Source organism: Struthio camelus, chromosome 9, assembly GCF_040807025.1.
Source record: "Struthio camelus isolate bStrCam1 chromosome 9, bStrCam1.hap1, whole genome shotgun sequence".
NCBI lineage: Eukaryota > Metazoa > Chordata > Aves > Struthioniformes > Struthionidae > Struthio > Struthio camelus.
The window spans coordinates 21,942,799-21,957,823 of record NC_090950.1 but is presented as its reverse complement, the minus strand read 5'-3'; the positions used below and the strand labels follow the sequence as shown (position 1 = coordinate 21,957,823).

The window sequence follows — 15,025 nt, the reverse complement described above, 5'->3', positions numbered from 1 at the left end:
CTGAGCTAAATAACGAAGCCTTAACACCAGAGACTGGAGCTGAGAAAAAAAAAGAGAAGAAAAAACATAGGGGAAAAAAGAAAACAGGTTAATTGTAACCTGTAAAAAAGTGTTTCCATGGATGAGCACTTTCACATGAGCACTAGCACATGGAATAAGTTACTTCATGAAGATAAAATAACTTTGCTGCCAAATGTAAGGGCTTCTGCTACACAGTTCAGTCCCGTTGCACCAGTGTACATAAGACTCTGGTAATGGGCATGGAAGACAGTTATTAGATCACATACAAAAACACAGTCCCTGCAAGGGCAGGGTCTCATCTCCCCAAGAGAGAATGCATCAGATATTAACTCACATGCTATAGCTGTTCGTAGCCAAAAACAGTACCGTTGCACAAGATTCAGGAATGCAACATTTTTTTCTATCAAGAGCAACACAGAAATTTATGTTTGTGATGACGTTACTAAACCATTAGAGAAACGAGCATCCTATTTTTCATGTGTTTCTCAGATGGGGCCATACAGTAAATCCAGTTTTCCCTCCTCTCCCATATCTTATTACTATGATTAACGTCATCTAAGGAACATTACATTGGACCTGGCAGAGATTATCGACATTTAAAAGATTTCCACAGCAACCAGCATTCTCCATTTATTGACCTGATTCTATGGCCTTTATCACATTGCTGGCTCACATTTACTGGTGTCAGATAGGGAGATAACAGCATTCTTAAGTGCTGAATTTCACCACGCAAGAACTAGAAGGCTTGACACTAGAAAGTAACATTATCTTAAGTTTGCCTCATGAAAAAAGAAAAGTAGAAGTTGTGGTTCTTCCTTGAGACTTCCCTCAGAGGAACCAAGGCAAATACAAATCAAGTATATGATGGAAAGACAAAACCCCTGAGATTTTGCCTTCTTGCTCAGCCTGGTATTTCTTGACCAGCTGTGCCCATCAAACACCCAGGAAAAAGCCTTCTCAGAATGCTTCCTTTACCTGTCCTACACCTTTCAAATGTCAAGAGTTGCAGCCACAAACTCATTAACACCATCCAGCAGCACCAATTTTTTTTTTTTTTTAAAGCTAGGATGCTAAACACCAGCCTGATTGCCAGAGAGGCTCCTCTGTGGAAGCTGCTCAAGTTGTTTAAGTACCACAGGCTGGGCACATAAAATGCCAAGCGTCAGAGAGACAATAAATCAGAAAAGGCCATGGAAATCATCTGCTGTTGCAGATGAGGCCTGTTGTTACCCAGGAGCTCTCTGTTTCTACTCAGGGGGCATGCTGACCCTGACAGACGGGCAAGATACCTCAATCACATCATAAACCTGTGAAGTTTTTAGTGAGAGGAGCCTCAGGAGGCTACCTAACAAAGCTGGTGGTGCTGTTCTTCGTGAGGAGGGCGTCTGCAGCTACCGACTGTGCAACCAGGCCTGCAATATCTGAACTTATTTCATAGCAATCAGCCTTTGGAGGAACACAAGCATCCTGCTGCACCCAAGCTTTTGGCACCAATAAAGTCACCCCACTGTCTCTCAGGTACTCGGGCTCCTGAGATCCTTGAAAATTCTAATATGGCTGGAAGAGCCAGCCATCTATGGATGTTTCCAAAGATCATGCTGCACCCCGTGTTTAGCGGGTAGTTCTTTTATGCAGATATTTGGTTTTTAGGCTTTCCAGCAGACTCAGGAATGTGCTATTTAACAGTAACACTCCCTCAACAACAAGGCTGAGAAGCACTATACCCAAAAAGCAACTGAAACTTTACTGTCCCAAATAAAACATGCAGCTTGGTCTAAGCTCCTTACTGATAAAAGCAATACTTCACAAATAGTTAAGATGAAGTTCCACGTAGAAGCCGTGCAAATCTCAACTATTAGCATGTGACAGACAGATGGCTGCAGAAACAGCTAGTGTTTCTGTCCTCAAGGAAAAGGAGTCGTAAGCCCTTTTAGTTCAGGAATATCAGTCAGTAATCAGCCTGAAAAGAAATTTTGATGACTAACTCTTGATTGAAGCAGGAAAACCCTTAGCATTTTTGATCAAAACAAACAAAAAAAACAGAAAACAAGCCAGAGGACTTCAGAAAAGACTTTTTCTAGCAAGGAATTTTAACCAAATCTTAACACCCAAAAAACCCAGAGGATCAGGAGATACAGGGAAAAAATTGGGCAGGGAAACTGCATTCGATGAAAACCTATGAGCATCATAATGATTTTAGAAGTTATTTTAGGTTGATTTTCTGCTTTATTAGGGTTTGCATGAGAAGAAACTTCAGAATATGGGGCTTTATGGCAACTATCCAAGTAGACATTATAGTTGCACAGAAAGGAGCAACAACTTGTTGAGTGCATCTAAATACAACTTCATCTTCCTGAGGTTTGAGGCTGCTAATATTGTACATGGACTCCAACATGCAGTTTCAGGGCTGACTCACATTTCAGAGAAGAGACGACAGAGGGTTGTTCAAATTCAGCTCTCTCAACTGCAAATTCTTTGGACAAACCAGATGGTCGCATCGTACATTAAATCTCTGCAAGACCCCAGGGAGTTGGGGCAGGGGGGGAAACCCAGAAGAGAGGAACAAAGATCAGTTCTTGGTAAGCCAGTGAGAGGGCAAAAGAGAACTCAAAGGGCATACTGTCACAGTAAAGGGGCTTATCCCTTTTTAACCAAGGAGAAAAGGAAATTGGCTGCCTAGGAGAAGGGATGGATCCTGAATTCCTCTGAACAGAGGAGAAAGCAAGGCATAGAAGTGCTCATATGCATTTTATTGTGCTGGCTAGGTCTGTACTTGTTGCTCCATTCTGTACAGTTGTTTGGGGATCTTTACAAAGCCCCTGCTGTATTTCGTTATCAGTCAGCCCTAAGAGATCTCTCTCACAGCAAATAATATACAGATAGATAGATCTTCATAAAAAATATCTAAGATATGCTAGTAGGGAATCTGGAGTAGACACTGATCGAGCAGACCTGCAGAGAGCCAGGTGCTATGTTTATAAGCCTGTGTCCAAACCCACAGCTGGGAAGAAGAAATCTACTGAGCACAAAGGAAGCTTGAAAAAAAGATGGGGGGGAGGAGCAGTGTCATCAGATCCAGTGCAGGAGGAACCAGTCTCATGAATAACAGCGGTATTTTACTTGCTGTGATAAAGAGTCTTTACTGATAGACAAGGTGTACCGGGTACGAAGAAACAGAGCAGTATGGAGACTCCTGTTAGCCAGTCACTTGGAGTTACATGTCAACTTTTAATAATGGGAGGAGAAAAACAGCTCACAGCAACTTCTACATAGTTCAGCACCCAGCCTCCATGAAAGAGCACCAGGAATTTCAAAGACACATGTATCAGCTAACAAAGTTAAGAATATTCTTCTAAACCCAGAAGGACGGTTTCCTTTTCCAAGCTGGAACCCCTCTTTCCACCCTCTCTCACCAGATCATGGATGTCTTCATTACTCACACTGAAGTCTGCGCTGAAGCACATCATGATCTCCACCTTGATGTCTCCAACAGCAGGGTCCATTTGGCAATTACAGATAGCACAGGACACTGCTACTTTCAGGTTTAAAACATGTTGCTCCTTGAATTCACACAAAACCAAGTCAGCCTTTTCATTTGGCATTAATTACACTTTAAGGTTAGTATGTCAGCACAGCTGGGCAAGTCACTGAAAATCAATACTCAGCAGAAGCAGGCACTCTGGGACACCAGAAGAGACTGGCATATTCACAGCCTCTTGACTATCTGTTATTAAATTATTTTTATCTCCCAAGGCAAAGCTCAGGGCCTTACAGTATAGAATGGCAAAGGCAGTCATGACAGGGGATAAAGCTATGTACAGTTTAAAATTAGCTTATCCTGTAAAGCAGCCCATCAGATGCAGAGTCTCCTGTGCTTAGCTTCTCCCTCTACCCCACCTTTCCTGGGATAACACAGCACTGGGGTAGTGGAGAAAGGTAACAGCTGAATCATGGGTGAGACATACACTATTTGGAAGAGCCAGCAAGTAATTTTGCCCATTTTATACCTTGGTGACTTTCTTCTGCTTAGCACCAAAGGTTCTCAAACTTTGGGAATTAGCAGACCACTACCAGGGCTCCTCAGCGCTTCCAGTGGAGAATAGCATATAGCTGGCAGCGAGCTCCTGAGGTCAGTGACACTTGCTCCGACTCCACTGACCGCTCTGCTTTCCCCCAAGGCCATCAGAAGTGCTGCACCATGGAGAGCACGTTGATAAGGAACAGCCCCTCGCTCCCCGGAGCCTGCTCCATGGCATTCAAAGGGTTTTCTCAGCCTTCAGCATGCTTGCCTTCAGTTTCAGCATTTTCAGTTTTAGGGTCATTGCGAACCTGACTATGGCTAAGTTTGAATTGAAGGACTCTTAATAAGAGGATAATGAAACAAACCAATGTGAAGAGAGATGCTGGCTTTGAGATTAGCTCAAAGAGCTTTCTGGAAAGCCTAAAACAGCCTGAACAGAGCTAATTTCTGAGGAAATGTCACTACTGAAAAGCTGATATGCCTCACTGCTATGACAGAAGCAATTCTTGCCACCATAGTTTCACAAGCCTTGATTTAAACTGATTAAACCAGACACCTGCCTATGCAAAGTAATGACTTATATCAGCATCAAGAGAAAAAGATGAGCTTTGAAGTGAGAGAATATTAATCTGGTACTGTGATGTACGAGTTCTTATGCCTAAGCACTTGCATATTCTAAAACCGTCATTTCACTTGAACAAGAGTGCTAACACATACTCAAACTGAAACAGCAGGAAAGAGGTTTCTTTGAATCAGATACTTTTTTTTTCCTTTTTCTTTCCTCCCCAAGAAACTGTTTTCATGTCCCTCCAAGTGTTCTGGAGCGTAACCAGTCTCAACTATGCAGGGGGAAGAAAAGGAAGGGTGTCACTGTTAAGCAAATAATTTTCCAATAATCTTTCCCACAGTGTGAGTTTTCCACCTGGGAGGTCAAACATCAGGCTCTTTATACTAAGTTTCTAAATAAATAACTGGTTTTCAGAGGGTTTGTACAACCCCATTCCCAACTGGAGCTGTAGAGAGCTGCAGGTGCATGCTTTTCAAAGCCAGACTAGTTTCATTTTAAGCTAAAATATCATATATGTACCTATCATTTTCACAGCTACACTTTTAAGTCTTCTAGATTTTTCATTTAATACAAATGCAGTTTCTTGAAACTTGGGACCTCTTCACTCGTGGTGAGGAAAAAATATTTTAAATCCACTTACATCTTTATTAGACTTGCTCTTCAGACAGGTATTTTTGTTTTCCTAATACAAGAGAGGCTTTCCAGGAAGGGTGGGAAGGGTTCATAAGATGACACTTCTCCCACAGCAGAAAAACACATATACCATACTAGCTTAACAAAGCCATAGAAAACAATACACAAACCACTGCAGTTTGCTCCATGAACACAATGAATCCATGAAAGACACTACTTTGAACACACTTATCAGTTCAGGACAAGTTTGAGTCTAAAACATGGTTTTAGAAGTTTACCTTCTGATCCTTCAGGATGGAAAGGAGATTAAAAGTATAAAACATTGTTACTGCTGAGAGTTACAGTACATACTCCTGCATAGCTTCTCCAGGGGGGACTACTGCCTCATGAGTTGAGGATGAGCTGGAAACAAGTCCTTGTGTTTACTTCAGAAGAGAATAGAGAACCTAACACGGTCTACAGGAGCCAGGCTTGGCTATAGATGGGGAATACAGGAAACGCCAGGTAAGCCTTCCACTAAGGCCAGGGCACTTCTCAAAACCGCTCAGACAGGACGATGCTTAAGCAAGGCTGCTTCTAGGAAGCACTCCAGCTATCCAGTTTGGATTTGCCAGTCCCAGGAGAGGGCCCGTGGCTGCAGCAACGGCCTGTCACAGCAGTGTGAACAGCAGGACATAAAGGACACAGGCAGATGTGCCTGAGACCTTTCCCATTAGAGTGCCACTGCAAGAAAGGTGCCCTAATGTCATGCTTGCCTACAGAAGTGAAGGCCCTTGCAACCAGTGTGCAAGCTTTAGAGCAGAAAGCTATTTACTTTTCTTTTGGTAGCTTGTTTTCTGATGGTTTGAGTCCTGGAACCAGCTCACTGCAGGATCAGGCAGACACCAGTGTTGTCAGAAGGAAAAGATGAGGAGTTCAGACCCAATTTGGATTGACTTAGTCTGCTCTGTGACAAATCTCAAGCTTCATGCAGTACTCGTGCAATTAGTTTGCACAGTGTCAAATTAGTGTTCAGTGATGCACTTTACAGAAGTTTAACAAACCAACTAGTCTAAATTAAAAATTAGCATGGAATTTCTACTACCTGCTCTTCTCCACTCTCCAAAAAGCTACTAGTTCCCTGAAGAGTGAAAAGCAGTAAAGCCTATTACAACAGGCTAGCATAACAAACACAGAAGTGCTACAATGAAGCATGCAAAAAAAGTCCCAAAAGATCAGGCTCATCAGCAAAGGTTAACATAACCTGCTTGTGTTAAATGTCTAATTATGATTTGTCTCGCAAGAACTCATGGAAGTTTACCAACTTAAGCACACAACCTGCTTTCACAGCCTCAAAAATACAGCAAACCATGTAAGAAGCATATTACTTGCCACTCTTGAGTGATGAGGCACACTTTTAGAAGACCGATTTAGTTAAAAATTTACTTGATTTCCAATCCAAGAGTTGTGATAGGCCTCAGGCCCGTCTCACCCAGCTGAGAATCAATCTCTCTTCCACTTGTTACAGATAATTTAATGCAGTGACATTTATGAGTTTCTGCAGTAGTAGCTCATATAAGTGCAAGCTATCCAAGTATTTCACCAGAAATATCATTCAGAGGAAGTTTTAACCTATTACACCATTGCTTGTTGATTTTTTTAATAAAAGATTTTATATATCTCCGTAAGTAGACTTTTCATCCTGAATATCGCATTTGAGAGACATTCACTGTACCACAGCAAGACACAGTCCATTTGTTATTAACAGCAAAACTATTGGCATCAACACTCCATATCTGGAATTAGATACTACTTGGGCATCTCAGTCCCCGAGTACTAGATGGACTCAGGCTCACTGCAGAGGCTAACCAGCACTCCAGATCCACAGAGGTGATGCAGAGGGAACTGTAACTCTGCCCTGAATCTGCTCAGATTCAGCAGTCTTAATTTGGACACTACACCACAGAAATTAGGCTCTCCTAGCCTTGAGCCAGTCCTGGAAGCAGCACAGCCGCATCCACAGAACCTAGGCCAAGGGGATTACGTCCTGCCAGAACCAAGCTGGCTCCACACGAAGCCATTTGCACATGTTTGCACATGCAGCATGGCTTGCTTGTAAACCAGGACAAAGCCACCCACAGGTAACTAAGGGCTGACTAACTTGGACCGAGTAGAACTGGCTCACGTTAACTCACTCATGACTAACAGACACACCACATTCAATTCCATTGTAATTGTAGCAAACGCACCAAACAGTTCATTAGCTTGAACTCACCTTGGATTTGACCAGAAGACAAGTGACTTGTTTTCCTGGCATTTGCTGCCAGCACATCCCCACTAAACTGCTCAGCCAACAAGTGTCCAGCTGCTGTATCTGTGCTGGCAGGACACCTGCCTCGTTTCTTATGTTTCTTCTTCCACATGTCCTCCTCATCCTTTTCATCAGAACCAGAAGACTTCTGCAGAGCTGTGCTGTGTCTCAGGCTGTTTGAAACTCTCCCACCCAGGGCATCACTCATATTTAAGAGGTCAGCTGCAGCCCCATGCTGGTTTATGTAGCAGTCTTCCTCCACCTCCAGGTCACCTTCTGGGCTAATATTGGCAATTTTTTTATGATGACATCTGCTCAGAGTGGTTTGGGGTTTATCTTCATTCAGTTTCTCAAATCCTCCAGGCATAGGTTGTTCCAGATGAGATGTTCTGACAGGTGAATAGCGGTGCACATTCAACCCGTTCCTCGCCACGCTGTCTTTCACCAGGCCTCTCTTCAGGGACGGCTCCAGGTCCAAGCTGGAATCATTAGGAGTGTTCTCTTCCAGCTGCATCTTCTGTGCAATGTGATTCAAATAGGACCGGAATCGGCCACTGTGGTGCTTTTGCACGAGCCTAGCATAAGCGTTCTTCTGAGGAACGACGGGCTTGCTTAATCCCTCTTTGGTACCTTGAGCAGAAGCACTTCTCACATACCCCAGCTGATCCATAGTCCAGTAAAAGGCCCAGACTTCAAAGAGTTGTAAATAGACATAGGGGAAAAAAGGGTTATTTTCTCAAAATAAAGGGTCAAAGAATTGATTATGCTAACAGACATGAAAGTTCACTGAATAAGAATGCATTGCTCTTTACAGAAATTGCAGGATGGCAAGATACTCCGTTGGGGATGGGGATGTTAAAGCACAATCAAGTCAACAGCTGGCCTACATTAAGTGACCTGGGAGCAAGCCTGTAAGCCGTATCTGTCCATAAGCCACACAAAGCAGGGATTCTGTCCAGATGCTTATATCCCAATACAAGTGATTCCTTTAATCCTCTCTTCCTCGCCTTTGAAAAAGCCTGGCAAATTAAGGCAGTAACTGACAGACTGTATTAGCTGCATAAACTTAGAGGTGATCAGAAGTAAATCTTGTCATGTCCAACCTGGAGTCTTCAAAAATAACTGCATCCTTACTGAAGTGCTTAAACGTTGCAGTAAAAAGAACATATACTGCTTTTTACCTCACTTCACGTATATATTTCTACAGTGACCGACTCTACCAGATAATATAGGACACTTGCTTCAGATTTCAAGACTAACCGTTTCAGCTTGCCATTCTCACCATAAATCCCCTCTCAGTGTAACTGACATAAAATGAATTCCCTAACAGAACTAAATAGCTTGCAAGAGCTCATCATTCTCGGCGATTAAGAAACACTGGCTACCACTCCATCCAGCACTGGTTTCTGAAGACAGCATTACACCTCCACCTTTGTAGCAAGAGGGTAGATCAAGTGTAGACCAAGCATCATCTGCTTCTGTTTCAGCTGTTCTACCTTCTAGGTTTTTGGAGGGAAACAGCCTAGTAAATTTTCCTCAGCACTACTACTAAGGAAAACTATGGGCAGGGACAGGACAAATCAATGATTTTTGCTGTTTCTAACAAGAGAAATACAAATATTGATAATGGAGCCCTGCATTCAAGCCTCAGAGCAATTGCTGTCTTCTGCAGGATTTCATAAAATGCTTCTGTTTTCTTTCAAGACCCATTTGAAGCTGAACTGCTATATTTCACCACAGCTGTTATGTTGAGGACTTCAGGGCCTCACTGTGACCTCTTACATGCCAGAATTCATAGGCACTGGACTCTGCGCTGAAATAAAGGACATTGTCCATTAACCTTCTCTTTCTTCATCTCTCTAAGTACAGGGGCGTTGGCAAGACAGAGCAGGAAAGTCTATACTCCCTTTCCTACTCCCACCACACCTGCAATTTTTCTTCTCCCTCATCCATCCCTCGTCTCTCTTTTGCTGTAGTTGCACAAAGGACAAGCACCCAGGCATTTTCCTCCTTGCACGTATTGCCTGGAAACTGGCCATCCAACAGAGACTAGGGGATGCAGAGCTGCCTGCTCTGGCCCTTTCAGAGAAACAACACACATTGCAACTTGATTTATTAAGTAATTGAGCACGGATGTGAACAGACTTCCCAATACAAAGCAAAAACAAAAAATCCCTGAATAAATAGGAAAAATTCTTTGTGTGGTTTGTGATTCTTTTTCCTAAGATTTTCCATTGTTGCTGGCCAATAACTAAACCTTTCTAATAGACTGACCTGCTACAGAGCTATTATAAAACCCTCACACGGGTAGGTCTACAGCAAGCTTTAACGTCATCTTCACCAGTTGCCAATTCAATAGAAGTAGATAACATTTACAAAAGCCAATGAGAGTACTCTCCAAACACCGATTCCAGCATACATGAGTTTGCCATCTTTACCTAGAAGAATAAAAATTTGCTTTTTGCCACTACTACAATTTAAATCATGTTAATTACATTAATGATTAATAATTGCAGCACATAGAAGAAAAGGTCTTACAACCCCCCTAAAGATTACAGCTTATTAGCTTCCCATGGCTGACCACAAACTCACAGCTTCCCAGCAATCCAGCTGCAGAGCGAAGGCACAGACAGGTAAGAGGTATGTATATCCACCTTGCCTAGTTCCAGCAGGCAGGGCAGAGATGCAGATACACTTGGCAGCAGGAAACACTGCTCCACATCTCAGCAGTCTCCAGGAAGGAAGTGCCAATGGAAGGTGCTCATTTAAGAGAGCCCAGTATGAAAGCTGTCTCTTGTTTTTAGCCAGCTATGTTGGCATATCAGCACTAGCCTTCAGCACCCACACATCATCAAGCTGTGAACACAGGATTTTTCCAAGCACGCCACAGGAGTGAGCACAGGCACGAGCACAGGCACATCTGCTACAGCACAAGGAGCCCTACCGGGACCACAGCTCCAGGGCCTGCCTTCCACATCCTGTTGACCAGCGACAAGCCCAAGGCCCCCCCCCCCCCCCTTCACCCACTGCCTCACCTGCCACACACGAAAGCTACTACTTTCAGGTGGAGCAGTAACGAGCACTTCGAGGACTCAAACCGGACTATCACCGCCTCGCTGCGGCGCCAGAGCTGGGACCTGACCGCGCACGATGAGTCTTCACCCCGGAATGAGCGGCCGGGGCGATGCCCGGCCTCGGGGAGCAGCAAGGGGCCGGGAGTGAGCTCCGCCCGGCCCGGCCCCGGGATGGCGGCGGCAGCGCCGCGCTGACGGGCCCGAGCGGCACCGGCACCGGTCCCGACTGGGGAAGCTGCCGCCCGCCTCCAGCGACCCCGGTGACAGGCCCCGGAAAGGGGGTGGGGGTGGCGCAGCCAGCCTTCCCCCCCCCCCCGACCCCCCACTCACCGGCCCAGCCGCTCCCCCCGCCGCGCCGCTCAGCGCCGTTTAAATGTCCCAACGCCCCCCTCCCCCCGTCCACTTCCGGGTCAGAGGCAGCCTACGGGCCGCGGCAGGGCCCAGAAGGCCTCAGGAGCGAAGCGCTCGAGCCCAACCTGGCAAGGCAGGCGCAGCCCCTCCACGCCCGCAGTCGGGGGGGAAAGAGGGCCGGGGCAGGACCCTCCCGTGCCCCACAGTCCGGGCCAGAGCCCCCGGGCGGCCCCGGTGACACGGGGTGGGCTGCAATCCCTTTGTACAGCACCTGTCACAGCCCCGGCTCTGGGGGTCCTGCCCTGAGGAAAGGGGGCCGTGAGGGGGCACCCGGGGCGGGGGGGTGGGGGGGGGCAAGGCAGAGAATAAGCATAGTTTTAAGCTGATTTAAAGTTATAAAGAGGTGAGGCCGGTGTTTCACCTCGTTGGAGGCCCTCAGAGCTTTGAGGGCATCTGTGCCTTCAAAAGCAGTGCGGGGAAGCCTTCCAGAGCTGTGCGGTGTCACCTTCACTGCAGAGGAGCGCAGGACAGGCCCTCGCGCTCCCCTTTCCCGAGCCCTCGGCCTTCCCCCTCCCCTAGCCCCGGAGGCCAGGCACGAGGCAACCTGTTGGATCCTCCAGCCCATCCGCGCTACATCAGCCGAGCAAATGACAGGCAGGGTCTTGAGTGGCAGCGGCCTGATCTCTGCCTGGATAAGTCAGAGCCTTTGCATCAGAGGGTGACATTAAAGCAAGTAACAGGACTCAGGAGCTGGGACTTCTACTCCCTTCTCTGTCTGTGGCTGGAAGCCTGCCACCGGGATTTACAGCAGACGCAGATCCAAGGTCTGGGTGGCTGGAAATAGGTGGTTTGGTCATCCTGGCGTTTTCTGCAAACTCAGCCTGGGTTTGCCAAAGAATTTCAGCCAGAAGAAAAACTGGGGCACAAGCAACTAGCCTTACGGCGCCACTGCTGGGAAAGGAATCTGCCTCTCTTGAGCTCTCTGCCTGGGGCAGCCCCTCAGGACGTGGAGGAAGGGTTGGAAGGGGCCTTGAGCTGGCGTCTGCAAGCAGGGCTCCGTCAGGGGACATATGCTGCATTCAGCCTTTTCTTCAGCTGGAACATGGGTCTGAGCTGCTGTCTGTGCTGCCCCTTCGCTCAGGTTGGGGAAGACACCTGCTCTGGTGCCCCACGTCGAGTGAGTCCATGCCCTCAGCACCTGGCGTCCACCGCTTGTAGAGGCCATGGTGAGAAAGCTGGAGATGGAAAGGCTGAAGGTGAAGCTCCCCGCAGCAGCCAAACTCCACCAGACTCCCCCTGCGCAAAGCCCCTCGCAGAGCCCCGGGAGGGCAGCTCCTGGCTGGGCTGTGGTTGCCCTGCTGGAGCCAGCGATGCTTTATTCTGAAGGAGCACCAGTCTCCACTGGCCCAAAAGCTCACTTGTAAATACAGTAAGGACAAAAGGAGGCAAAGAGCACTAGCTGTGGCCATCTCACACATCCCTCTCTGTGCAGATTTATCCTGGTCTCGTCTGCAACTCTGACAGGATCTCAGAGCCCTGCAAGCTTGATGGGAAACTTCTGGGGTGAGCTTTGCTGGTGTGAGTTGAGCATCTTGCCACTGCACAGCTTCAGCAGACAAGATCTCTGCTGTAGGCTTTCTCTAGTGGACACATCATGGCGCAGTCGCAGGTCACAGCCCCTGCACCCCAAAGGGTCTCTCGCAGCATACACAGCTTCTCCCCAGTGGCTGCTCTGCTCAGGGAGGCGGTAAGGACAGGGTTCCCAGCCTGTGCTGGACACAGACCACTCTGACTTCAGCCCTTGGGTTGGTCAAAGGAACTGCCCTGAGCATAGCACAAGGGTTTTCCCTTGGGAACCAAGGGGAGCACACCACAGACCTGCCTTCAAAAGCACAGTCAGATGTCCCCATTCACTGCGGTCCCCCTGGCAAGGGCACCGTGTCTTACTCAAGTGAACTATGCAGAGCCAGAGGGCAAAGCCTGTGGACTGCCGGCACCACTGCCAGTGTTGGGCTGAAAGATGGACCCAGCTTATCAGCTGTCCTCACTCTGGCAGCTTTGACCACCTCCAGGAGGGAGCGAGGGCTTAGCTGAGGGCACATCTGCCTTCTCCCTGGCACAGCTGGGAGGAAGCAGCCCCCATGCCGGGCACACAGAGAGCAGCAGCCTCCACGCAAGCTGGACGGCGAGACAGCAAGCGGCCCTCCTCCGTGTGAGCAGAGCTGCCAGTTGCGCAGCAGCTGGTTCCCCCCCAGCACCAAGGACGGAGGGCGTATGCTGTTCCTGGCAGGAGCGGGCTCCGGGGCGGGGGGGGCTGGGGGGGAGCATGGCTGTGTAGGATCACCCTTTCAGTGGAAGGGTGCGTGCTCTTCCCTCTCCTCCCACTCTCCCAGCCACCACCTAAGTAAAGCAATTGGCATGTGCTCTGCTAAGACACGGCAGTGGCAGGTCCCCAGCTGCACCGGGCTGGCCTGTGCCGTCCCTTCGGGCTGCTATCCCCATAGGGAGATGCAAGGAGCTCGCCCACCCAGGATAGCTGGAGATGTGGCAGGGGGGACCCCAGAGCCCCCAACCCCGCCAACCCCCTTGCTGCACAAGCCAGGTGGGAGCAGGCAGCTCCTCTCACCTCTCCTCGCCGCTGAGTCACACTGTGTCTCTGCTCTTCCTCACCCCCGTGGGGATGCAGCCAAGCCCGCAGCTTGGCCAGGCTCCCCCGTGCACCAGGTGGTACCACCAGCTGCAACGGCTTCAGCACTCCGCGTTCGTTCCACCAGAGATGACCGACCGGGGCGGGGGGGAGTGGGGGCATTCGGTGTTTGTTAACCTCGCTGCCTGCACTTGGGCCTGCAATTGAGCAGTGATATCATGCATGGTGGGAGGGATGTGGCTGCACGGCTGGCCGCCTCCATCATCCTTGCCCCCTGCCTCCAGCTGGGCCCATGCCGCACAAGGCGCTGGTACAGCCTCCACAGGTTTGCAGCATGCTGCGCAGCAACCCTCTCCCGGTGGTAGCTGTGGGCCTGTAAATTTGGCCTGGCCCATGAGGTAGGGGCTGTGTTTGTGCCCCATTACTGGCCCAGAGGGACAAGAGATACTGCAAGTAGAGGTTACCCTCCCAGGGCCCAGTGGGCCCACAACAGACCCCCCGCACAGCTGAGACTAGGCACGTACCCTCCCTTCACACCTTTTGAAAGAGGGCACAGGTAAACATGGCAGCAGATCGGACACTAATGCAGGATCTCACCAAATCAAATCCTTCCCAGGCAGGTGGGGAAGGGCTGCACTGCTTCAGTCTCACCTTCCACATTATCTTCCATCCACGTGGTCCTCATGGCTGCAGAGCAGAGAGGAGCACTCACCTGCTTGCCGTTCCTGTGACCCTTGACAGCAACTCGTGAGCCTTCTGGAAGGGAGCAGGTCTGTGGGTAGATTTTTCCCCTGCACTCTCCTTCCCCAGGGTCCTGTAGCAGCAAGCCCAGCCTAGTGTCCCAGGTTGCTTTCCCACAGTGCAGGATTATCTCACCATCTTCCCCCAGGCTGTGACTGGTAGCTGCTACCAACGTTCATGGCTGAAACATGTTGCAGCACCTCAGCCGAGGCGAGAGCTTCGTGGGGCTCGTTGGTTGGAAGCGCCCTGCTTACGAAGGCTTTGGCTCTTCTGCTGCTTGTGGTTTCACTGAGGAGCAAGGGCCCACCCTGAGCTCGTTTACATCAGTGTTAATCAGGAGTGACTGGCCAAGTGGATGGAGCCGCCCCAAGATGACTAAAAGAGGGGAACCTCGGATGACAGGGGAGCAGTTCCTCGTATGAGTCTGTCTGCCTCCAGCCTCCCACCCAGCAGGTACAGACACTATGATCCAAAAGTTTCCCCTGCAAATGCCGATGTCATCTTTCATTAATACCAAATATTTTGGGTGGCAGGAAGTGAAGTGGGGATGGAGTGCAGCAGGGTGCTCTGCCTGGGTCTCTCTGGCCCACGATGTGAGGGTATGCTCAAAGGCAGAGCAGGGCCTGACCACAGGTTTGCTCTGGAGCCTCTGAGCACCCTTGAAAATGTTTCAATTGCA

At 48.6% G+C, this 15,025-nt stretch overlaps 1 protein-coding gene across 5 annotated transcripts in view; it reads right to left on the bottom strand.

Annotated features, from left to right (window-relative positions):
• The window catches only part of DIS3L2 (DIS3 like 3'-5' exoribonuclease 2), a 200,361-nt gene extending 189,342 nt beyond the window's left edge, over window positions 1-11,019 (bottom strand). The window contains exons 1-2 of one of the 5 annotated variants that reach the window (XM_068953694.1): window positions 10,938-11,019; window positions 7,498-8,223 (exon numbers count right to left, since the gene is read on the bottom strand). In XM_068953694.1, the coding sequence (XP_068809795.1) occupies window positions 7,498-8,203 (706 nt within the window). In that variant the 5' untranslated portion in view covers window positions 8,204-8,223; window positions 10,938-11,019. Of the gene's footprint in view, window positions 1-7,497; window positions 8,224-10,568 lie in introns of all 5 variants that reach the window. The other 4 variants (XM_068953695.1, XM_068953696.1, XM_068953698.1 and 1 more) reach the window with 4 other exon arrangements.
• Between the last annotated feature and the right edge of the window lie 4,006 nt (window positions 11,020-15,025).